Source organism: Temnothorax longispinosus, chromosome 9, assembly GCF_030848805.1.
Source record: "Temnothorax longispinosus isolate EJ_2023e chromosome 9, Tlon_JGU_v1, whole genome shotgun sequence".
Taxonomy (NCBI): domain Eukaryota; kingdom Metazoa; phylum Arthropoda; class Insecta; order Hymenoptera; family Formicidae; genus Temnothorax; species Temnothorax longispinosus.
The window spans coordinates 6,173,212-6,198,775 of NC_092366.1; the positions used below are offsets into that span (position 1 = coordinate 6,173,212).

The window sequence follows — 25,564 nt, forward strand, 5'->3', positions numbered from 1 at the left end:
GCGGAAGCGAAATATTGAGACGAAAAAAAGGCAGAATTGAAACGGAAGGATTATGCAGCCGATTGTTGTTACACGTATTTGTCGCGGACATTATTTTATAGGCCGTCGCGAGCAACGCGACGCGATAAGTTTACGCACGCGAATAATCCGGCGCGAATAAACTGCGGTAATACGCTTCGCGCGTAACCTGCCCCGTTGCCCGTCGTCGAATTAACCGTAATAACCGACGCATTTAGCCGCGATATACAAATCTCGCGGCTCCAATAGTCGCCACCACCACCATCACCACCACCACCACCGTCATCTCCTCCTCCTCCTCCTCCTCTTCTATCTCCTCTTCCTCATCCCCGTGGTCGTCCCTCCCCGATCCCTTGCCGCGTCATTCCTGCACCGCGCTCGCTCGCGCGCGCCGCATATGATTACCATGCAAATACGTCCGGGAAAACCCGCGTAAAACCACACTCCCCCCCCCTCTCTCTCTCTCGCCCCCTGCATCATCGCAGCCTCACCCTACCCGACTTTATTCCTCCCTCGTCCGTGCGATCCGTGCTAACCCCTGACCCCTCTTCTCCCCTGCCGAAGCGACCGCCACCCGGTCACATATGCAAAACGTGCCACTATTATAATAACATTACGCCGATGAACCTTCCATTGAACGCGTGCATGCATCGCCTCGCTAATTATACACCGGGTGGGCGCGGACTCGCGCGCGGATTCACCACGCGATACGAAGGCGTAAATACAATCGTTTTGACTTCGACTATGCTCGACGCGTATATTTTTCTCCTCCCTTTTTTTTTTAAAGGGTGGCTTTTGTTTTTTTTTTTATACACGTATACACCCGCGCGCGCGCGCGCGTGGGAGGTTGAGCTCGCCCCCGATTTGTTTTCATGACAATCACGAAACCGTCAGCACGCTGCACGCGCGACCGGCGGTGACTGCTCTCTTTTTTTTTGTTTTTTATCGGTGAAATAGTGTCGTAATTTTCATGACGATCCGCCGCGCCGCTGCCCGCGCCGTGTGCCCCGGAACATACAACTAAATATTGTTGATGTCTCTTTTTTGCGCTAACAATGTTCGCGTGGATGGAGTAACGAGTGGTCCTTGTTTTTTTTATTTCCACCGACACCTGCCCGCTGTGTGCGCAGCCCCGATTTTTATCGGCGTGCCGGCCACTAATCATTTTGTTTTTAACAGTGCGACAGGTCATCTCGCCGTTTCGCCAACCCCCCTTTTATCATCACTAACTTTTCGCATTTTCCTGGATGCCGAATTATGTCGATGCGTCAAGCAAATTAATAGCAGCGATGAGGGATACTTTATTTTTCTACGTAGATAAAAGTGAAGATTTGGGAAGGAGATATTAAATAAGGACAAGATAAGCCATTCTCAATTATCGTATGCCATTTATTCGATCGATTTTTTCACGTCTTGACCTCTTGTAAATGTCTTGATCTTGAGATATTTACAATTGTCACATCTGTCATCTCGCTCTCTTACGGTGTAGTAGAAAAATATCACGGTATACTTAAAACCTGTTATTTACAAAATGTACAGATAAGAGACATGAATAATCACAATCAACGAGCGATCGTGCGCACCAAGCGAAACGGATCGCAATGGCATGTAAAAATACGAAACAATCGGCAGTAGGGGCAGTAAACACAACTTCTTCATTCCGAGCGTTAAGGTGCCAATTCATGAGACGCTGAAAATGAGCGTCAAGGTGAACGTGGTGGTTTCGCTTTGACGCTAGCGTCAAAGAAATGAAGTTGAATTTGTTTAATGTTCAGCGTCGTCGCTGAATCGTCGTTAATCGTCCTAGTACAATCAAACATAGACTTCGAAATACGTAAAATATTAATTATTTTCAAGTAATATCTTCAAGTAATAATATTTTATGGATACATATATAAATAAAAGATATTATTTCTGAAGATTTTTACTTGCTGAAAATGAGCGTCGAGCGTTAACGTGAAAAGGCACCTTTATATTATGAAATTTTACGAGTTCAAGTCAATATTGTTTCACTGTTTGAAACGAGACAAATCCTTTATTCATGAAAGACGGCGATTTTCTATTCTATCGCAATCTGACAAAAGAATAACAAGTGTAAATAATCTGCAAATATTTTATTAGAAATATTAAAGAGAAAAAAAAATGCTTCTCTCTGTCAAATCTTCAAAATAACCTCGTGAAATGATGTTACCGCGTTCTCACTAGGCTCTTATACTTATTTACGTCGTTGTATCGCAGTCTTAAGTGTATTTTCCAGATTTTTATTTTGAGGCGGGGAACATTGGCGACTATTAAAATCTGGGAAATACCGAAATTGTTCGTGTCCGTTTGGCTCGGCCTCGCGCCGACGATCCCTCTCTTTTATCAACGAGCGAGTAACAACAGCGATAACAAAGAGAACCAACAACGGTATCACATCATCCGTCGTAACCAGTCGTATAATAGTCCCGAAAGAACTCTGGGCGAGCGTTTCTGTTTCCATGGAATGGCCAGTTGATAGCCTCTCACACGGCGTTATATACGTCTCATACGTATACGATCTCGTAGACGGTGGCCTTCTTGTCGCCGGAACCGGTGACGATGTACTTGTCGTCCGTCGATATATCGCAACTAAGCACCGACGAGGATTCCTTCGCCTGTAAATATAATCGACAAACATATCGTCGAGTGAGCACGCGATAACAGTTATAACAGCGCGCTGCTCGCTGGTGCGTTGGAAGAGGAGAGAAACAGGAGAGAAGGGAACGGAGAAAGTGAGGGGGGAAAAAAGAAGAAAGAAAGATAGGACGTTGTAAAAATTCGAAAGAGGAAAGACTCGCTTGTGCTGGTTTGTGCTCGTTTTACGAAACGTCAAAAAAACGTAAACATATTTACGAGCCCCGCCACGCAGATATCTATTATTATTATTATTATTATTGTGCCACTTCGAATTCCACTCGATAACGAAATCGCACGTTCAGCACGTAGCGCACACGATTATTCATAAGCATTATAAATCAGCTCTTTTTCTGCTTATCGAGTCACGACTCGATGGCTCGTTTATATCGCGTAATTATATAGTGTTCCTTAATGAGCTGTTTCGCGATCGTCCTCGACGCCTCGTCTCGCCGTCTTGTCTCGCGCGCGTAACACCGTACTTATTCTCCGCGTGAAAGGTGCGAACGTAATTTGTGTAATTTGCACGCCGGGGCTTGTAATAAGCGCAGATGGAATCGGAATTTAAATGTCAGATGTGCATTCTTTCGTATTCTTTTAATATTCTCAAAACATTCCCGATTTGACTCGTTCGACAAATTAAATCGGTCCAATAAATTAAATACTCAGTTCTCTCTCTTCTCGCGGTTTGCGGTTCTGATAAAAAAAAAATGACCGTAATATGTTTAAACAAGTTTCGCGTCAATTATTACATTCAAAAGCTCCTTTCTTCATCGTTTATCGATGACAACGAGATTATGATCAATACGAATATGAAAGGAGATTATAATCAAGTAACACACACTAACTAACCTGGAATATCGATGCTCCGTAAGGAGTACGCCAGGCATTCAGCAGATTATCCTTCCCTGTAGAGACGAACCACTTGCCGCAAGAGGCAAACCTCAGCGACAGTACGCAAGACTCGTGCAGGTGTAGCTGATACTTGTCGGACTTGGTGGCGTGTAACACCTCGACGTTCGAATTCTCCATTCCGACTGCCAGCCACTCGCCGGTGGGGCAAAAGCCAAGGGAGAATATTTGTGAACTAAAATCGTGCTGCTGCAGCTGCCTGCCTTCCCGTAGATCCCAGGAACGGACGGTGTTGTCGAGACCTCCCGTCCAGAGTTTCGACCCGTCGGCGGAGATGTCGATACAGGACGCTCCATCTGTGTGTCCTTGGAATTGCCTGACCAAGGTCTGATTCTGCAAGTCCCACACGGCGATGTTTCCATCGCTGCAACAGCTAAAGCAAACCTTCGAGTCCGGGGAAATGGCCAAGGCATAACACGCTGGCGCTGAGGAGGTCAATTCGGCTTTGATCCTCGGTGTCGGACTGGCCAAATCCCAAATGCTCAGTTGACTGGCTTCGCCGCCGACTATTAACGTCCTACCGTCCGGGAGTAACTTGACCGATCTGCGTCAGAGAGAAGCACGGAGCACATGCGGTTTGCGTTTATTTCTCACCAACGCATATCTCGTTTCTCAATTCGTTTCGCTCGCTATTACTGACCTGATATAATTTTCGCGCTGCAGACAGTCGAGTTGCGAGACAGGCTTTACGTCGGTCATACCTGCTTGGCCGATATCCCAAACTTTGACGCAGCCTTTACCACCGGTATAAACATACTTGGTTGGATTCGAGATCGTCACCGCGCAGACTACTTCGCCGTGATCGAGGGTACTAATCTGACGCGCGACGCGCGGTATTCCTGGGCCCATAAGAGCGTCCTGCGGGAACGGCACTGGCTGCATCTGTCCGTCGCTCAACACATGGTAGCTGTACGCACTGCGAAATCCCGTCCGATAACGATCACGATAAGTCTCTCCCCGAACTCCGATATCAATTATATTATTTGTATAACTCAAATTTTATTTCAGACAAGATTTACATTTAGCCGATTAATTTTACTCGCGGTTCAACTTTGAAAAAAACTTGTATCTAAATTTTAATTAATTTTATCTTATTTATTTTACCCCGTTCGATCACCACGCGTTATTAGTGACTTCTATCAGTGAAGAGATGTAGGATTCACGAACGACCGAAATTTTCGCTCGACTCGTGCATTAGAAAGTCCGCGGTCGGCTGATCTTTGAAATGGATATGGGTACTCACGGTTTTCCTCCTTGTGTCCCGACGGAGGTCCTCAGAGCCGCATGCGGATCGTACAGTTGTTGCAAAGCGGCGGGAGGTCGAGGTGTCGCGTAACCGTTGTAAGCGGCCATCACATCGACATGCGGATGTTGGCCGTGGGCTACCGGCGCGAGATTATGCGGCGGTGGCAGACCGGGCGGCGGATAGTGCAACGGGCTCGGGTAAGCGCCCGCAGGGGGTGGTACCGAACCGGGCGGTACCGACGGTCCTTGCAAGAGCTTGCCCGGGGTTGACGATTTTATCCCTCCGCTGATCGCCGCCGTCGCAGATCCTGACGTCGGTGTGTACGGCTTCGAAATCGGCGTCGCCGGCTTCTCGCGGTCCTCCATCTTCTTGGTCGACGGCGTGCTCGCATTGCTGCTCGTGCCGCTTCTGGGGGAATGCGGCGCCAAGTCCTTCTTCGTCACGGTTTGCACGCCGGTTCCCATCGACGGAACCACGGAAACTTTGTCGAGGCCGTTTTCGCGAGGCGATGTCACGCCGTTCATCACCGGGCTCGGACATCCGTCGCTCGCGTCATCCACTACTAGATCTTGGTCGCTCTTCTCGCCGTCACTCTGTGCGAAAGAAACACCGATGATCGCGCGCGCGATTAAACTTGTTGTCCCTCAAGTAATGTGATTTTTTTCATCGGCTACAGCGCAATATCGATCTGGTGGACGTTACCGTTCTATTATCGCTCGGGCAAAAGACCAATCAAAACGTCGATTTTAATCCTAAACTCTCCGGAAGAGCGTTGTGAGCGAAAATAAAGTAAATTTTGAAAGAAAAAATATTCTTTTCAACAAGACTGTTAAGTGAGAGAAGTGTCAAGAACGTAGGATAAGAAACAGCGATTGGAGTCAGTTAAAGAAAAAATCAGATGAAAAATTTTCAAGACAGAAAGGGACTTTTCAATTTTCAGAGTACAGAAGAGGTTTTTGAATTAGGGGATTTTTTGTCTTGAAAATTTTTTATCCGATTTTTTCTTTTGCTAACTTAAATAACCCTTCTTATATTCGTTATTCGAATAGCGGTTTCGTGAGTCGAGACTACGTCTCGAAGGTTGATCACTAAACAGCTATGGCTATCGCCTCGTTCTACAACGAGGGTTGAAGGAACGTCTCTTGCGATTAATGATTGTACAGTTTGTTTGCACGGACCGAAGCCACACGAATGGGATAATCTTTTTATTATTAAGCACTTACATGTACGACGTCCTTACACGTCTCGTGCTCTTTCTTCATCTTCTTCATCGGGTGCAACGAGTGATCGTGGTGATTCTGAGAGTGATGAGAATGATGAGTGTGAGTCGCCTCTTGCGGCGTGCGCGATCGGTTGTACTTGTCGGCCGGCGATATCGAGCCCCGCTGTAAAACACACGCGGTGTATAGCGACGCCACTTTATTACGCGAAGGGCGGCGGATAAATGATCGCCGCGCGCATTTACGCGTGTACCCGATCGCCGAGCGAGGAACATCGAATCGTAATCTCGCGGCGAATTGTCGATATTCCACAGCTCTCTACGACGCATGATAGAGGGAGGGAAGCCAGCCTCTCCTTCAAAGATAGACGTTCGCGTACGCGATACGCGGTATATGCCGCCGTAAACCGAACACGCGATACACGGGATGAAGATACGCGTCGTTCCAACGGGTTATACGGGCCTCCTCTCTCTTTCTCTCTCCCTCTCGCCCCCTCGTCTCCCACCCTGTTAATCTCCCGCGGATATCGTTAATCTCGTTTAACAACAGACACCGCGCGGCAAGTACAGGCTGGAACAACGGATTAGCCACATATTCCCTGCGGCGCCGACGAACGTGACAAAACCGTAATTACCGGCGTCGGCGCGGGTTATTATCAATCGTCACGCGAGCGCCCGCGATAATCGATTTCGACTTTACCCTACTATCGCCCGCCCCGATATCCGGACTCGTCGCGAACGTATTAAAACGTAACTTCCATCGCGTTCGGCCGCGCCGATTTTTCATCTGTGGACGCTTTTCAATGAAATATCAATTTAACGAGCGGCATGAAGCGCGTCGGTATACGCGCGTACGATATAAAATCGTGTGTCTCTGGTCGACGGTGCTTCGCAAAATTTATTTATTTATTTATTTTCTATCTATTAAGCATTATTTATCATGCGCTCCGGAAAAAATCCCCTCAAACGCAGCAACGGTGTACATACATTTGAAGATAAATATGGAGTGGATGAATTGCATGATATAAATAGCGCTCGCAAACGAACGTAAAAAAAAGTGCTCAAAAAAAAAATGTTAAAAGAGAACGAGCCTACTCGATGATATCGTGCGCGCGCGATAGTATCTGCTAATTTACGAGTTAGCATAATTGCGGAGATGCGCGCGAACCTATATACCAGACCATCGAAAATCCAACGTAAATACAAACGTGCCGGAGAATTCGCGTAGGATCTAATATTAGCGCGCGTCTTGATGATAAATTCCCACGTGTAAGTTTTTCCGCGCGGGGAGGAGGACGGAGGGAACTGGCGGAAAAGTTGGCGCGCGTCTCATCGTTGCTCACGTTTCGGCGAGTCCGCATCGTCGGTCAATCTGTAATGGAATTCGGACGAGAGATGCGTAGGTAAACAAGCGCGAACGAGAGAAACGAAGAGGGAAACGCGACGGCCGAAGGAGGGAAAACGGAAGAGGAGAGGCGCGGGCGCATCCGCGGTCCAGCTGCGAGAGCCGATAATGATTACAGAATGAGCGCATCGACGAAGCGCCAGCGAGAGAAGAAAAAGACCGCATGATCGCGGGGCGCGAGAGGGCGGTTGGGCCCTGGGAAAAGTGGTGCCCGCGGGGGGACGAACGGGGCGGGCGAGAAGAGAAGAAAATAGAATGGCGAGAGGCGGAATGAGAGGGCGTCGATGGGCGTTTCGCGGTCCCGCGATGATTACAGACTCGGCAAACCCGTAATACAAGATACACCCCTTCCTCCTGCCCGACGTTATTTTTTCTCGCCTTCCTTTTTACCGCGACTACGGCGCGCCAGGGCTCGCCGGCTTCGAGGGGGCACGGACGCGCGCGACTTCTTCCAGATAAAGAATGCGTACGGCGCGTCCGTTCTTGGAATCTAATTTCTAAATTGAGCGACGGTTTATCTTTCGCACACGGTGGATCACGTTGCGTCGTTACGTTCAATCGTCTCGCACGCACGTGTCACGCGTTCGTCACGGGAAAAAAGTCACAAGTGCGCGGAGCCTACTTCTTCAGAAGTCTCGCGATTGAGGGAAGAGAAACCGGGGACACTTGAAAATTATGCAAATAGGCTCGGTGGTAAAGTGACGCTGCCGTCCTCTTTGTCTCCCGTTCTCGCCACTTTATAACGCCCCTCCTCGCGCCCCGTACGCGAGCCGGTCGAAAGTATAAATTGCAATATGCAGCACGTATGCACTCGTACGCCAAGTACGCTGAAGCGGCGCTCGTTGCACTCTTGACGCGCGCGCGAGTCAAGTTACACGCGCGTAATGTGCGTGTAATACACGAGGCCGCGATAAGTGCCACTCGGTCGAGGGTACGTTGTACAAGCCGTACGCGTTTTCACGTATATACACCGTATAACAAAATACACATCGCTTTTGCAAAGCGCGACAAATAGTCTCCGTAAACGGTTCGCTTAACTTATGAAAGACTTTAACGAAATCTTTGTTCCAAGTGTTCTCTCCGCAGCGACGCAATATACGTATTCGCAGACGCAAATTTGTATTTAATAAATAATTTAAAATTAACTTCGTGGAAACTTGACTGTATCGTATATCGTATTCTCAACATTTTTATTTTGACTAATCTTTGAAATATCGACATGCCAATGCGTGCGATGCTATACGGTGACCGTGTGTTCGTTGGGAAAACGAGAAACGATCACATTCGCGCAATCCTTTGAGATTCACGACGTTTCAACGTCGCAAGTTAAATAATTCATCGTGATATGTATAAAATGGAAAAAGATGTTACTCACGTGTCGGTCCTCCGTCGAACTCAGACCTGAAAGCAAACAGATGCGCATATAGTATCGCAATCCACGCTGCGAATCAAAACGATGTGTCTAAACATATAGGTTTCCATATGAATATACCAGATTGCTAATATCGGACCCCATCACCTACGTAAATACTTCAATTTTAAAACCGTACGATCCGGTATGTTATAAGTTATATAAACGTATGTCGGTGCGATAAGATACGAAGGAATCGCGCGAGTATATTGAGAACGATCGAATGTCGAGTATCGATAAAATGTTAATAACGTGCTGCGTCGTAAAACGACGGTCAGTAGCCGTAGGGGTGGGTAGAAGGGCGAGAGCAGAGGAGACGGGGGGCCCGGATGGCACCCATATAAATGATCTTCATGCATATTTATGCGCGCTTTTCGCTGAAAACCGCCGCTAGCGCGTCCGCTAACAGGGTGACGCAAACACGCTCGCTCCGCCGAAAGCGGATACCCGTAATAAAGTGCTTTGAACATTTCCCGGTGAGAGAAAAAGAGGGGTCGTCAAAAGTCTCGCCTATATACGCGCATATATATACATATAATAAATATATATATATGTAGGTATGTGTGTGTGTGTGTGTGTGTGTGTGTGTGTGTGTGTGTAAGTCTACATCCCTCCCGCCCTTCGTCGATCTTCGTTAACTTTGTGACGATCGGTAGAAATTTTCCTCTCTCACGTGATTATGTGTAGGATAAATCAGAGACTGAAATAATTTCGCTCTAGCACTTGTTATCTCTATTCTCAAAACCACATTGCTAAAAATCTTTAATTATATACCGATACTGAACGCCCAAATACTAGTTATATATATAACCGAAATTTTCATACTGGTACATATATATATTCATATACATATAACTTTTCGGTATTATAATGGATTATACACATGTATGATTGAATATCATTGAATGTTAATGTTATCAGATCAATTGGATTTGTAGTGTACTCATGATGTATATCTCACAAAGCAGGTTAAACGAACGAATTAAGATATATAAATTCGGAACTTTGCAATTAATTACGATTACGATTAATTCTTTTTTTTTTAATTTGCAAGAGAAACTTTAAGTCCGTTTGTTCTTGAACTTGCATTACGAGAGCAGAAACTATAATTTCATATATTAATGTTTTCAATAATATCTATAACATAGTAATAATATCGTTATAATACCCTATAATACCGAAAAGTTATGTAACCGATATTATGTCATATCTATGTTCATACCAGTTTTTTCATTTCAAATGTTATATAAAACAGAAAAATATATATCGCTTTGCAAACAATATTTTTTTATATCGATTTCACTTGTTAAATCAAACGTGACCAGAAATCGGAATTTTACTCAAAATTGTCTTTTGTTCCCGTACATTGATCGCGAAAGACAGAAAGATCAATTGCAAAGCGCTATCTTTCGAATCGCATGGAATCAAATATAGCATGAAATTGTGTCTCAACGAATAATCGTATAATAACCGGATTTCGTCAGGATAAAAGATGATGAGAGCTAAAAATTCTGAATTTATTCACAAATCTGCGAGATGCGAGAGGCGGTTTCGAGTCACCTGACATATAGCGACACAATTATGCCGCATATCAAAGATATCGGGGAGTTACAGAGTCGACTTACCGCCGTTGCTCTTCAGGTCATCCGGTTGACCACGGTGGATCTCGGGTTTGACGAGCATCGACAGGGAATGCGCGGCGGCGGTCGTCCCGGGGGCCGCGCCGGCCGTCCCAGTCAATCCGAGACCGAGCAAAGCCGCGGACGCGGAAGTTGGCACCGGAAGACCGGCAGTTGGCCCCAATCCGGGAAGTCCAGGTAGACCCGGATGACCCATCGCCGCCCCCGGTGGTATTTGCTGAGCGTGCATTTGCTGAAGGAACCGCGGTATGTCTGGCCTCTGTTGCTGTAAACCGCGCGTGCAAAATATCATTCGTACAAATCGATTTTGCGCATATGCGCGGTTTTGTTGTACGTGCGAAGATTCCCAAGGACCACGATCACGAGACACGATAATGGGCCAACGAAATTGAGTTCGAAAAACTCGCTACGCTACGTAGCGAAGGTATATTTTATTACATGAAATTAAATAGAAAATGGACACGGGGAAGATGGGCAAGAGAGCGGACGATAATTCAACGTGATTGCTTAGAATAAAATTTCTGACTGGTATCGCGAATATACGGAGATGACGTTAAAAAATACATCGCCCTCCTGAAACGTTCGCGTAGGATAAAAACTCGCGCGTTATCTCCGATCGCGAGATTGAAAAATCGCGCGACCCTCGCGGCGGAACGCCGGTGCACGTCGAAAATCGCGGCGTTCGTTTCCGGCGCGTGAAACGAAACGTAATAGTCCCAAACGAGGTTTAACGCGCCGTGAATAATACGCGCAACGCGTGTGGCGCGGGAACAGAGGAAGCAAGCGGGAAGAGAGAGAGAGAAAGATCGGAGAGCCCCCCGCGACCGCGTCATCGCGTTTCGCCCGAGGTGAGCGGGAGGAAGATGGAAAGGGGTCGTGAAGGGAGGAGGGAGGGGGGGACAAGTGGGGGATGGAGGACTATACGTTCCTCGCGCAGTGTTATTAAACGAAATATTGATTCAACCTCTGTTTACCGAATAATACATATTCATGAGGGTTAGCGCTTCTGTCTATTTGCCTTCATCGTCCCTTCGGTCTGCGCCGCACACCCTTGCCCTCCGCGCGCGCGGCGTTTTGTGTGCCACCACCCCCGTCTCCCCCGTACTTTCCCCGTCGTCGTGCGAATCCCTTCGCCACGAACCCCTACTCGACAGCCCGTAACATACTAGCACGCTAATTATATTCCCGCGTATATATACAGCGACGCGCGTCGCGTAATGACAGATTGGCGAGATTGCGGTTTGGTGCCGCAATCGGCCTTGTCCGAGCGATCATTTTTCCCCGGTCTCGTCGCGATAAAAGGCGTCTCGATTGGACGCATCACCGCGAGTTAAATCTAGCTAATGTTTTCGCTCCGCGCGTGATTTGGCATTAATTTATCGATGGGAAACACTTTGCAAAGTGAGAAGATATTATGCAAACGTAATAGAGAAATTGTTTCCATCGCGAAACCGATATTTGTGTCAATAATTCGACATAATTGTTAGAAGTTTTAAACGAGAACATTATACATTAATTTGCGCGATGATTCAACCTTAAGCATCAACTTCTCTTTCGGCGTATATGCCTGTCTCAACAATGACAAGTCCTCGGGACTGAGAAATTATTCGAATCATGCGCGCGAGAATCAACTCGGAATTTAATTATACGCGACGCGTCTGCCGAATGTCAACTCCGTTTCGGTTGCGCGCGCAATTGCGGTTTTATCATCGCGGCTGTGGAATAAAGAAAATCTGGCACGCCATGAAAAACATAACGATGGCGAAATAATAACCAAGATAAAATAATTATTCACCCCTGTTATATTTTTGCCGGAAGGTTTGGAAATTATAGGATAGCTTGTTCGCGTACATTGTGTATGTTTCTCATTAAATTATATTTATGTACTTACTCCCATTATGGTATTTAATTCAGCCATCGTGACTTGCTTCGCCCTATCAAAGGCAGTAGCGATCGGTTGTTGATGATCTTGAGGGAGATATGGTATGACTTGAGTGAGAAGTGCACTCAGACGTTTAGCTATCTCCGTCTGCAACGATGATAAAAGTATACGATAAATGGAAAATATAATTACGATAAAATAAATCGAAGAAATCTATTACACATATAATCCGTTATAGTATATTTGATACGTTAGACTAGACGGTTAGAACAGTTTAAAGATTTAACATTTATTCTGTCGTAAAAAAAAAAACGGGATTAATAAAAAGGCTCGTGTGAAGAGAAAACTCGACGTCACGGATCCTCTCGATTATTTTCGGTGCTTATTGCGAATACGCGTTTTAAGCCGATGGCTCGACAGGCGGATTAAGAATTCTCGGAAACAAGATAGAATGTGGGACGCGCACGCAGGGGTAATAGCATATAATAGTTTAAATCTCAGCTGCAGTCTCGGCTGGTGCCCCCGGCCGCATATCTCAACGGACGGAGAGACGCGTCGAGTGAGTAATGAAAGCGCGAGTTAGGCGGTGACCACCTAACGCTTCGTCGTCTTAAACGCGCGAGTAACGAGCGAGGCTGGCTACATATTTCCGACCGGGAGGCGATCCGCTGTCAACGGGGCGTTCCTCTATTTTCGTCGCGTTCGCGAGCGCAGTTCCTCGCGACGCGGCGCGGTAGTTACGATCCGTGCGTATACGCGCGCGCGCGCTCGTATTCCGAGAATAAAGCACTCGTGAAACGTGTAAGACGCACGAAATAATGAGACGATATTTACGGAGCCGAGCCCTTCCACCGACGCGACGACGATTCTCTCCGCCGTCCTCCATGAGAATCTCGAGATGCATTCGCCGTTCTTTGAACCTGATGGCCCAACGGCAACGTGTTTGCCGGACATTGGGTCATAAATAAGCCGATGGATATATAGAGAGAGACAAATATAGATATAGATAGAGAAGTCTATTTTATTCTAGGCACACAAGAAGATTGTAGAATTGATATCACGATATCAGAAGATAAAGAAGATAAGGTAGTCAACGAGTAAAGTCGGAAAAATTATGATACATATAAGAATAAAATGTAATGAAGATTTATAGAAGCAGAATGCTCGCGCGCGCGCACGCACACCCAAGTGTAACGATAGTATTTGGAAAACAAAACTGCCTTAATGTATAAATAGAGCGCAAATAATGAAAAAAATTTAGATTAAAAAAGCCGAATTTTTCCTCGGCAACCCCAAAAGATCGGAGTAGAATGAAACTTACGTTCAAACTCACCTGTTTGTGCATTTCCACATTTAAACCATAAGACATCTCGTAATACTGCAACAGAGAAATTTTCCATAATACATTTCAGTAATTAACTATAAAGCATCGTATGGCAATTTGCAAATTTCCAGAGATTTATTTTTCTAATTAATTAGGAAATCAATGCAACTGGCAATTTCCCGTGATGTAATTAATTAAGAAGTCAACATTTCTCGGCAACTAGGGGAGAAATAGGGGATGTTTTTCGAGGGTGGCGATTGCATCGCAAACCGTCAGAGATTTCCTTTAAATCCTCCAACGGCCGGTTCGAACAGAGAGCCGTTTCAACTACACTAACGTGTTATTAATTATTGCTAATCGCGATAATGTACTCCAGTCCGCCGAGTGTATTTGAAAGGTGGGCCACCGTTGCAGTTGCAAAGAGAAAGAGAAAGAGAAAGAGAGAGAGAGAAAGAGAGAGAGAGAGAGAGAGAGAGAGAGAGAGAGAGAGAGAGATGGCGCGCGCGAGTGAGAAGTACGAGACGAAGAGGCGAACGCGTGTAAACGCGCACCGTCCGGGTTACAGGTTCTTAATTTTACGGGCCATTAGCCCAGTAATTACTCGGGCGAATTAATTGCGCTTGTAAGTAAGTTATTTCACCCGGGAGATAGACACGGTGGCGGAGGTGAAGGCAGAGAGGGAAGAGATAGGACCCTGGAAACGAGTGCCGGGGGATGGAGAGCGCGCTAACGGAGACTGTTGAGATCGGCCGGCTGTAGCGGCAACGGCATCGGCCAATGGCACACTCTTTCCCCGGGGGCAACAGCGTTCGTTCGTTACGGCGAGCGGTGCAACATCCTTAACGCGCGTTAACGAGGATAGCGTCGCGCATCGGCGGCGAACGGTGGTGAGAAGAGAAGAGAAGAGAGAGAGACAGAGAGAGACAGAGAGAGAGAGAGAGAGAGAGAGAGAGAGAGAGAAAGGGAGCATTTGTATCAAATGGACTAAAGCAGAGATTAATTGCGTTTAAAGTAGTGGCCCGCGTGCCGTGCCTACACGCCGATTAGGTCGACGAATTAAAACGGTAACGGTAAATCGACGGCCACGAGCGTAAAGCTCGCGCAACGACGCCGCGTTTTCGATTTAATTATCGCGATGCTCCCGATGAAGAGGGTAAATAAGGGACTAACGGCGTAACGCGGATGTTGCGCGATCTCGAAATTGTTGCCAATTTGTATAACGGCGATTAGAAAATCTGAGGTTTATTTTCAATTCAATTTAGCGTCATTTCCCATCGCTTCTTCGATCCTTCAGTCGCGTGAAGAAATTTCAGAACCCTTCCCCGAGTGATCGAGGATACTTTTTCCCTCTCACGGCTTCTTGAAAGTTCATAAATAACTCTTCGTCGCGGCGGCGCCTCGTCCGTTTCTTTTCTCTCTTTGGTGTCGCGCGCCGCTGTAGGAGAGCGCGGTGGTGGGCCGATCGCGGATGCGAGACGCATGGATAAGAGAAGACGCTCGAATATTAACGAGACGTAGACCGCCGCCGTCGTCGGCCGCCATGACCTAACCAGCGTATTACTCCGTCATTAAACGTGCGAGACAGCTGCGCTTGTGTGAGCATTGGTAGACTAATTCGATGAGAGCCACTGGCTCTTAGAGTCATTAGCTATGCACGAGCGCATACATACATATACATGTATCTGTAGTATATCTGACTACGTTACGCGCAACGTAACGAGCCAATGTAAAGCCCCGACCCCGACACCGACTTGGAGGATGCAATTAATGCTAAGAAGCCGAGGTGGTTTAGCGGTCGAGCGAGCATGATTATTCTGGATACGGGAGACGAGGGAGAGAAAGAGAGAGAGAGAGAGAGAGAGAGAAAGAGAGAGAGGGAAAAGGAGGAGGAATACGGAGGCAAGAGGTAGTCGAGGGAAACGTTACGGCGTCTAACTGGCACGTCTAACTTTACAACGCAGCGATGATTGCACTTACCATCACGTAGTGACGCTGAATCTCGATCTTGTCGTTAGCCAGTTTCTCGCAGTCTAGCTTCAGCCTGCGGAAAGAGAGAAAGAACATAACGTGAAACGCATGCGAAAACAGTCGACTCGTCTATAGGTTGATTCGAATCAAGGAAGAGAGACGAGAGAGGAGGAGACGAGGGAACGAGAGAACCGCGAACCGCGGAAACCGCGTTCTCTCTTTCTCTTTTCGCGAATAGAATATGCTCCGTACGTGGCGAGCGAAAAGAAAAAAAAGAAAAAGCGAAGAAAAGGAAGAAACCGTCTGTCGGACAACGAGAAAAGTTTCGATCCGCGCGCGCACCCGCCCGCGTGCACTGCTGAAAAATGCAAGGCCCGTCTTCCCTGGCGTTTGTGAAACTCGAGAAGCTCGAGTTCGTGTATTCGCGAGCTGCCATTACGTATCTGTCGTGGCAAACTACGTTTGCAGGATATAGCGTGCACTCCGCAGAGCGCCCGGCAGCTGCGCCCGTTCCCAGACCTTTTTCTCTCCGCAAGCGCGCGATACGACTTTGCCGCAGTCCTTACGCGCGCGTTTCCGCGTTTCAGACAAAAGTAAGAAGGAAAGAAAGGGAGAGGAAAAAGAGAGAGAATCGAACGTCGCAAACGGCAAAGTGCTTCTTTTTTCCCGCGCGGCGCGATGTCTCGGAGCCGCGATATCGATATCGGCAAAAACCACATGATCGCTGATACTCACGAGTGATACTGTGCCTGCAGAAAATTGAACTCCTCCTTGATCCTGTCGCAGGACTCAGCGATCGTGAACTTGAACGGCTGGTTGGGTTGCGGCGGGCCCTGCGGACAAAAGAAAAAAAACAAACGTGAGAAACCTCGCGCAGTCGGTCTAGCCGGTACGACATGTATGTATCAATATCAATCGATCCGTGTCCTAGAAACGTCGACGGATCGATCGATCGCTCCACCTCCCCCCCCCCTCCATCGAGAGATCTCTCCCATCCCGAATAATTAACTCCGTACAGCTGTTCGACCGCGAAAGGGCAGGGGGTGGCGCCGTTCAAGCGAAAGTGATACGAAGCTCGCGGTAGATTGGAGCACATGAGGGAGGGGGCGAGGGTTCATAGTAGATGGTATAGATGTAGATGCGCACACACGTAAAACGCGTGTACGTGCACGCGCGATTACACGGAGTCGGGCCGGCAATCGGTTATCGTCTCTCGAGCCCGAGAGAGCTGCGCTGCAACGACAGCTCTCACGTGCGCGCGCGGAGAGAGAGAGAGCAAGTGTTAATTACATGTTTGCGGTGTCCGCGAGGATTACACGCTACAACCGAAACTATGAGCCGCCTGGGCTGTGTCGCGTACGAATACGTGCGTGTGGGTGATAAATATATATATATATATCGTTAACGACATCCTCCGTAAGCGGACATTGCGTCCTTCGGCGGATCCGTAAATTACCCGGCGCGGCGAGCGACGACATTGATATCTGTTGACGGCGTCATGTGGAGAGTTAACGTTTGTCCGACTTCTTCATCTAAACTAATGACATACGTTGAACTTAACAATGAATGAATTCTTGACTCGAAACAATAAGCGCGGTGTTTCAAGGCGTCGCCGCTCTCGGCAGGAAGGGTCAAAGTCATTCGATCTCTCCGGAGAGGAGAGAGACGCAACGCGCGTGTCCCGCCAGTGCGGTCGAAGGCCGTATTACGAACCAGAACTCGCTAAATTCTCGAAATTGGGATTGGAGCTGAGACGCGCGACAATGGCGCGGGCGAGCGTGAGAAGAAAGGAGAGTTAGGTAGGTAGGTAGATAGGTAGGTAGGTAGGCAGGCAGGCAGAGAGGAAACGGATAGTCGGATGGAGGTCGCGGTGAGAGGAAGAGAGGAATTGCGGGTAGAAGAGGAGGGAAGGGGCGGGTGTCCAAAGGTGGCCACGACGAGGGAAGTTGTGGTTTTCGCGGTCGCCGTGGTTGCGGCTTAGGCAAATTGAGATAGTTCGCAAACCACCGACCAGCTGACCTGGCCGTCACGCCAGGATGCGCCAGGATGGCACATGCCGCACGCTGCACGCTACACCGCCTCTCTCTCTCTCTCTCTCTCTCTCTTTCTCCCCCTCTCTCTTTCTCTCTCTCTCTAACTCTCTCTTTCCCTTTTCCTCTGGCGAGGATCTAGCGGAGATCTCGATCCTCTCATGACGCTGCTCCGCATATCGCCTCCATTCAATCATTCATAAATCTCTATGATCACGAGACGAATGCAACCGTTAGTGCACGGCAGTGCCGATGCCGATGTCGATACCGATTCCGGCGATATCGTAGGCGCGATCGAGTACCACTGGCGGCCGGGCAAACAGCACTGTATCGTATTTGTGTGCTTAGCCCGGCAAATGTTAGCCAGCATATCGCTTATGGTGCTTGTTGAGCGAGGGTGATGGTCGATAGTTTCCGTAGCGGAGGCGACGGCGGCGGCGGCGGCGCGGCGGGAAGGGCGAAGAGAAGTCCTCGCTCTCTCGTAGCGGTATAGGTACTCGGCGTCGCGTTCGCGTCAGTTTAACGCCGATCCGACGACATGGGCACGAACGAACGAACGAGCGAACGAGCGAGCGAGCGAGCGAGCGAGCACGAACGCATACGTCGTGTTTGTCCATCCGTCCATATAGGGCCGTGTTTGTCCTTGCCTCTCGCTGTTTGAAGAACGTCGGGATCCCGGTCTGTGCAAACTCCTCATTATTGTGAACAGTGTACACGGGGCATAAACGCGCGTGCGCGCTCGCTCGGCCTGCCCGAAGTTACACGTGTCAAGTCGCGCGTCACGTGCGCGCACACACGATCGCGATACCCTTTTTCCTCTCTTTTTTTTTCTCACTTGACGGGAGCAAAACGCGGCGCGTTGGCCCGCGCGACAAAAACGATCCCCCTCCGTCGCGTCGCTTTGAAAGCAAAAAGTCACGGAATCTCTAGAGAGAGAATTTTCGTGATTCCGCTCGCGTCGTTTCTCGCGCGCTCCTTTCGTCAACATTTCTTTTACGACCGATCACAGCCGACGTTAACGCGACGTTCTTTCAAAATGAGACGCGTTTAAGTCTAAATACGTTTACGAGATAACGCGGTGATTTAGAACTCCATTGTGGTTGAATTAACGACCGTAATTAAGTCAGCCGGATTGCGTCACCTAATAACGCGTGTGCCAAAAAGCTTCTTATTTGCCGCGCCGTCGTCGGTCGACTAATTGCGCTTAAGAATCGCTCAGTGTCAATATTTTACATTAACGTTGAAACATTTCGAAGAAAAAATTCAACGAGAACAGCGAGAATTTGAACAAGTTGGCCGGGCGTTTTAATACTTCTTATCTGACGGCTCCGCCGGGCCTTAAATTGGTAGATGTCGACAATCAAATCACTCGAGTCGAGTTACGAGCTCGGCGGTTTTTCCAGATTGATTAGCGACGATTAATTAAATAGTTAAATACACTCCCGACATTAACGTCGCGCCGCTTCGACGCGATAGAAATCTTCGTGCTCGACGAACCCTCTCGGTCACTAATTAATCATAGACTCCGTGATAAAAGATAATTTTACACGTCTAGACGCGAGATAGACTCAGCGAAAAAACCGCAGATATAAAAACGTAGAAAAAAGAACGCGTGACAAAAAGATGTATAGATGAAGAGGCAAACAGAAGCGATATTGAAACTCCCTTTTTTATGCGCGCATGAACAGTTTTTGCTAATTCAACAGTCGATTATAATTTCAGACTTGATGATTAATTCTCTTATATTAAAACATATTTCTTTTTTTTTTTTACAAAATACAATCTTTAACATAACAAGGTATGAATCTCGTCAGAGACTCGTATCATCTTCTTAGAAGATGTTCTGTTCAACAGTTGAGTGAATTGCTGCTGCTTATCCACGTACCTATGCACTCATCACAATAATTTTTTTATATAATTTTAATAATTTTTATTACCAAATGGCTTTCAATACCTGAATTACGACCCAACGATTTAATACACGCTATTTCGCTATTCGCGGATCGTGAAAATAGTAATCTCTCTATCGTATTTTGAATCAAAGTTCTTTTTCCCCTGGGAAAGAATATTCCGGGACGTGCCACCTTTTCGTGGAGTGCGAACACATAATGACCGGCTTTATTGTTAGTGTAGCAAAGATCAGTGTAAGCTCCATATATATCTTTAAATACAAGACTTCGAAGATCCTCGATTCGATCCGGGCAATAGATCTAATTTCTATATAGGACAGTCGTTTCGAGGGACGCAGGATCGTCGGTTTAAAGGGCTCAACGTTACCACAAGAGCCCGATATACGTGTGTATACGTCTGTGTGTATACAAAGAGGAAGGTATAGGAGAGCGGGGCAAGGAGTATCCGTTGAAACTTTCCGCCTGGGGTTTCGTAATGATCGACGGGCCGGTTTGCCCGGAAATAATATTTGTACAGCTTGTACGTAAACAGCCCTGGCGGCCCTGCGCAGAGTGCCAATAACCACCGCCTGTGTCAACTCGGTCAAGCACCAGAGCGTCACGACGAGGATGACGACGACGACGACGAGAGCGACGGCGACGACGACAGCGACGGTGACGGAGTCATGATACCAATCGTCTCCGAAGATCGAAAACGTTGGTGGCACGGTGACAATGACGATGACGGCCGAGAGTCACCAAAGTCGCTCGACAGTTTGGTCGCGACAGATATAAGTAGCGTAATATTTACGTTATTTTCTCTTCGCGATTTACATCGTACGAGACGCGAATTAATCGAGAGCGCGTCGGACCACTTTCCGATAAATCAGTAAACTCGTTACTATCATGTAAATACGTGACTCAGTTCTCGCGTGGATTACACGTGATAGTCTTCGAAAATTGAAGGCGTTCCATTGTCGACGTTTAATCGACTCCACTTGCGTTATTGCGCGTCACTGCGCGTGATAACAGATTAAAATTGTACGGCGTGTTGTTAAAAAAATGTGACGCATCTCACGTCTCGTTCGCGCACAATTTTCATCTGAGATTCTCAACGCGTATGAATTCAGTGAGAATGAGAGAGAGTGGGAGAAAGACAGAAGACGAGGTGGCCAACTGTTTGCACGTGACGAGATTTATAATGCTCGCGCCAATTGCACGTAACACGCTTCGCTCATTCCACGGTGTAATTCATCGCGGTGTAATTACCAATGCATATTGCGGTTCTGCGGAAGCGCGCGCGAGCGGGCGAGCCCGCGGCCCGCAAATTTCGTGGTGCGCGAGCGATATCGTTCGGCGGTATCTCTCTCCTCCTCTTCCTCCCTCTCTCTCTCTCTCTCTCTCTCTCCCCCTGTCTCGTCTCGATTTCAATTTTGTCCCCATCTCTTCTCGCCGCGCCGGCAAATAATTACAACGGCAGATCGGTCTGTGTCGTCGCTGGTGGAACGCTAATGAGATATCGCTCCACCGCGCGCCTGCGAAAGTATAAGCGTAGATAAAAAATGACACAAGCACGAGGAATAAGTAGAACGAATATTTTATATGTTTAATATAAACAAATGCAAGTGCTTTTGGTTAAACTAACCGATCGTCCGAGTATAATCCTGCTTTCCCCGGAGCGAAAGGTCACCTCGTCGCTAAAACATGATTCCTCAGTATGAGCGAAGATTAGCGAGAAGATACAAGATTAATACTTTGAGGAAAACGTCGCAATGATGGAAAAATCCGCCGCGAAGTCTCGGAATACCTGACGCGCGTTTATTTTCGCCTTGGCCGCGGAAACGCGTCTCCTAAGACGATCGGTGGCGAGTCCGTACTCCTTTATTTTCCTCCCCCGCGTGTCTATTTTCCCACTTTTCCGTTTAACTCTTTTTTTTTCTCTCGTCGCTCCGCTTTTCCGGACGCGGGCGCGGGTAATCATCGGAGCGCGCGATGGCAGCTATATAGATATGACGCAATTGCGGACCACCAGGCGCGGGCGGCTCCGGGGTGGCCCTCTTGTGTGCCCTCCCTCCCTCCCTCCCGCCCTTCCGCGTCGCGCCGCGATATATAGATTTATTTTCGTCGTTCGCGTACGAGCTTTTCCGCTTCGGCTCGCCGGGTGTTTACAGTCGAATGAAAATTTGCTCGGCGGCCAAATATTTTTCCGTCATCGTCGGCTCGACTCTGTCCGCGTGCGTGGTCCGCGTTTTGCCCCCTCCCCTCCCCTCTGCTCCTCCTTCCCCGCCCTCCACTCTCCATATAACGTAGGTCAATTTCATCCGGCGCGTATTTATGCGCGGGTTGCGCCCAGATACTTAGCGCAGGTATCTGTGCGTGCGTGCGTGCGTGCGTGACGAGGGCGCGGAACTATCAAGCATTAGTCGAAAGGGGGAAGGGGAAAACGTAGGGGAATCGCGGTAGAAAAATAAATAATTGCCGGAAAGAATTTATTGGTCTAAGCTCTCCGCGCGCCGTCGGTCGGCCTGGAAAACGTCCGCCGCGTCGGCTCGGCCCGCCGCTACTTTTTAATTATCTCGTTAGCCCGCGGGGAGTGACGTTGACAGCGGTGGAGAAATAATACGATTCCTAGGTACGAGCGATGTGTATCTGTGGTAATAACCGCGCGGCGGATAGATATCGATCGATTAACTCGAAATAACGCGGTTTCGCAGACACGTCCGAGCGCAACGGGGAAATAAAAGAAGGAGCGTATAATTTTCCTCGCGATTGATCATCGCAGATAGATACAAATAGATTAATCTGTCTTTATAATTGAACTTTCCGCAAGCTCAGGAGGACGGAGAGGCGAGGTATAAATCCGAAGAAAGCGTAAAAGGAATGCGAGAGAGGATACAGCTGGGCAGGAAAAAAAATTGATAAGGACAATGATCATCAACGGCGACCCTCGTTTCACAGCATAATCGTGTTACTTCGGCTTGAAATTTCAAACTTCTACGGTATTTCGGAACACGTAGGACGTCTCCAAATAAATGCGAACACTCCCTAAGGGAAAAGTTCGGAAATATTTACGGGAACACAATGGGAACGAGACGGGAAGAAATACCTGTCTATTCGGAAATGGAAAAAGTTGGGAATTTTCGAGAAATGTTCGACCACAATAAGTTGACTCGTCAACTTCATCGAGTCTCACCGCCGTTTCCCGCGTGTCGCGTAATCTTTATGGCGTTTGCGTTTACGGACTTTATTCCTCGTTCAGTTTGTAGATAAGGCAAATTACGCGAAACGCGAGACTTTTATCTTATCGATAAAGTGGAGTGTCCTTCGCTAATCGCGTTTCCTTCGGTGAGTACACAATTTCGAGTCGAATTCCCTTTGACGGCTGATCGTCGCGACTGACCGTGGGCTTTCGACGTTGCGTATCCTCGTATATTAAATTATTATTACCTTTTAGCAGTACCGGTATTATATATAAGTAAATTGATTAAAATTCCTTTCAATGTAAGGCATAACGGAACTGAAGGGTATCATTTGTTTCTCTCACTGGGCTCTTGATCCCGAACTGATTCTGAATCTTGAATTTTTTTTACGACTTAGAAAATTGCCTCGGTATTTCCGCGAAGAATTCAATCGACTCGAAGATGCTCAATGGAATCCGGAGCAAGTCCCCTTGTATACGAGTGAATATAAGAAGTATGAATGGTATACGAGTGTTTTAAGAAAAAATTGGCGATGTAAGCTGAAGTTAATAAATTGATTGATCGACGTAAGTAATCAGGAAACGATCCGCGTGAAAAAAAAAAAAATCAGAATTGCACGAACGATCAAGAGCGCTCGCTCGGCGTTTCGGAGGGAATAGCGTCCCCTGGATTTCCCGCGTCCCGCCCAACAACGTCTTCCAATCCCCGCGGACCCCGACGAAGGAAAGAACAAAAGAAGGGTCTCTCGTATTATACGTACCGGATGTCGAGCCGCGGCCGCCACGGCCGCCGCCGCCGCCGCGTTCATAGTGGCGCCGGGGTACATATCTGAATATCCTAAAGTACTCTTCTTCTTGTTTTTTTTCCCCCTCCTTTTATGTTACACGTCACTACCGCGCCTCGTGAAGAGCGAGTCTCTCGCCGTCGCACATCACAGCCGCGAAGCGTGCGTAAACGAAAAATTGGGGGGGAGAGAAAAACAGGGGACGAGGGAGGGGGGAGGGAATCAATTCACCCTCGCACTCATGTCCAGCCTCGGGGTGGCGGCCGAATTCAAGCTGACGCGAACTGCACGTGGGGCATCCGCGAGTCGCGCATGAGTAAAACGGCGTTCCTGCACGCGCCCGCACGGAAAACCGCGGGCATTAGACGCGACTAAATTAACGGGCACCGATGAACGGGCGACGTGCGCGATACGATGCGCACCCGACGACGCGCGTGTGTCAACTGAGCCGGAGCCGCGTCGCCGACGCCGCCGTCGGCGAAGAAACGTTCGGCCCGCCACCTTCCGGGCGCCAGGTGTCGCCTCGGATGCGCGCCCTCCACGTGCTCTCCGCCGAAGGAGGTACTTCCGGCGACGCTTCCGTTTTGGATGACGAACGGCTCTTCGACGAACGCTGCTTTTTTCCTTCTCGGCCAGCTCCGCCGGGAAAAAGCGATTTTCCTTAATCGTTCGTGTAATTCCGAACTTCTCTTTCGTCGCTTTCGAAAACAAAAGTCCGCGGGGGTCACTTCTCGAAGATTACTAAAATTCGGATATGCATACAACATGGGATGTTTTCTTTCACGCCTAGTTGTAGATTCTTCGGTCGCCTCTCTGGACTCTGGAGTCAATTGAATTCGTCACGGTATTGCGAACGAGACGCCCCGCGGAGAGAAAAGTCGTCGGGACGTTATACGGATTCTTTTCGTCGAAATTTTCGAGTCTCGACCATCGGTCGCCGACTTCCGAACGGGACGGAGAAAAACACGCTCGGAAAGTTAATCGATATAAAGAATCCGAATGATAATTTATCGACGCGAACGAGACGCGAGGGACTGCGTGATGGAGCAGCTCGAGGAATTTATATCTTTTAAAATAACCCTTAACCTGCAAACGTTTTTTTGGCACCTTTACGCCGCAAACCTGGGTCATGACGTTTTTTTAAGTGTTAAAGGGCTGCAAAAAATCTGAAAAAATTCATGAAGGTGTTTCAAAGCTTCACTTTGAAATATCAATCATAAAATTATAAACAATTTAATTTTTTTACATAATTTGTATGCAAAAGTTACAACTACATTTGATTTTCGCCCGGACGAAAACGACCCAGGTTTGCGGGTTAAGGGTTAATTTGACAAGATGGCAAAAAAAAAGAGAGAAGAGCGTACGATACTGTATTTCGAAAAGAACAATAGAGATTACAATCGAGAAAAAATACGAGACTTCCTAAACTGAAGGACAAAAAAATGTGATTATATCGCAACGTGTCACACGCGCGTTTTAAGACACCTGCTGAGCTGGTATTTTAAATGTTTCTGAAAATCAGCAAGGAGAATTCAGAAGGCACGACGGCGTCAGCGGTAGGCAGTCTTTAAGAGAGTCTTTCCAAGGGAAAAAACTGTTAGAGATTACCTACCATTGACAGCAAAAAGTAAGACTCCAAAAGCATTAAGCGCCCTCCAAAACAAAAAAAAAACCTAGACAATTTCAAAAGAGACAAATATCGATTCTGACAAACTGAATGGAAAAGGCGTGAAAAGTTGCCGTTAAAATCGTAGCGTGTCTTCCGTTTGAAAGGACAAATATAAGTCACGCGTGCATAAACAGGGGGTATTAAGAAAAGTTCTCACAATTAAAGGAATCGACGCCGACGCGCGACGTAACGAATGAAGAGCGGACAATGCTGTGTCCACAATGAGACAGAGGAAAAAAAACACAGATAAAAAGGTAGCTCCGCCTCTATTGACGAACCGTGTCGAAAGTGTCGGTCGATATATACTGACTT

General features: G+C 47.7%; 1 protein-coding gene and 1 long non-coding RNA gene across 4 annotated transcripts in view; one reads left to right on the forward strand and one right to left on the reverse strand.

The window, feature by feature from the left end:
- The window catches only part of LOC139819811 (uncharacterized), a 79,748-nt gene that overhangs the window by 38,384 nt on the left and 15,800 nt on the right, over positions 1–25,564 (forward strand). The window lies entirely within an intron of this gene.
- On the reverse strand, positions 1,387–24,026 carry LOC139818742 (protein groucho-like). Of its 3 annotated transcripts, none has more exons than XM_071787620.1 (12): positions 23,560–24,026; positions 16,416–16,513; positions 15,690–15,753; positions 13,722–13,766; positions 12,398–12,535; positions 10,492–10,771; positions 8,831–8,856; positions 6,055–6,216; positions 4,829–5,424; positions 4,226–4,501; positions 3,526–4,129; positions 1,387–2,654 (listed from the first exon to the last, which is right to left on the reverse strand). In XM_071787620.1, the coding sequence occupies exons 1-12, from the start codon at positions 23,623–23,625 to the stop codon at positions 2,544–2,546; spliced, it is 2,466 nt and encodes an 821-aa protein (XP_071643721.1). In that variant the 5' UTR covers positions 23,626–24,026; the 3' UTR covers positions 1,387–2,543. The 3 variants fall into 3 exon arrangements, with proteins under 3 accessions (XP_071643721.1, XP_071643720.1, XP_071643722.1); XM_071787619.1 differs by having other exon boundaries at positions 13,710–13,766; XM_071787621.1 differs by lacking the exon at positions 6,055–6,216 and having other exon boundaries at positions 13,710–13,766.

Coding starts and splice junctions, on each gene's coding strand:
- LOC139818742 (XM_071787619.1), bottom strand. CDS start 23,625: ATGTACCCCGGCGCCACTATGAACGCGGCGGCGGCGGCGGCCGTGGCG. Junction 13,767..15,689: donor TTCAGCGTCACTACGTGATG/GTAAGTGCAATC, acceptor TCTCTGTTGCAG/TATTACGAGATGTCTTATGG. Junction 12,536..13,709: donor ACAAACAGGTGAGTTTGAAC/GTAAGTTTCATT, acceptor TCATCGTTGCAG/ACGGAGATAGCTAAACGTCT.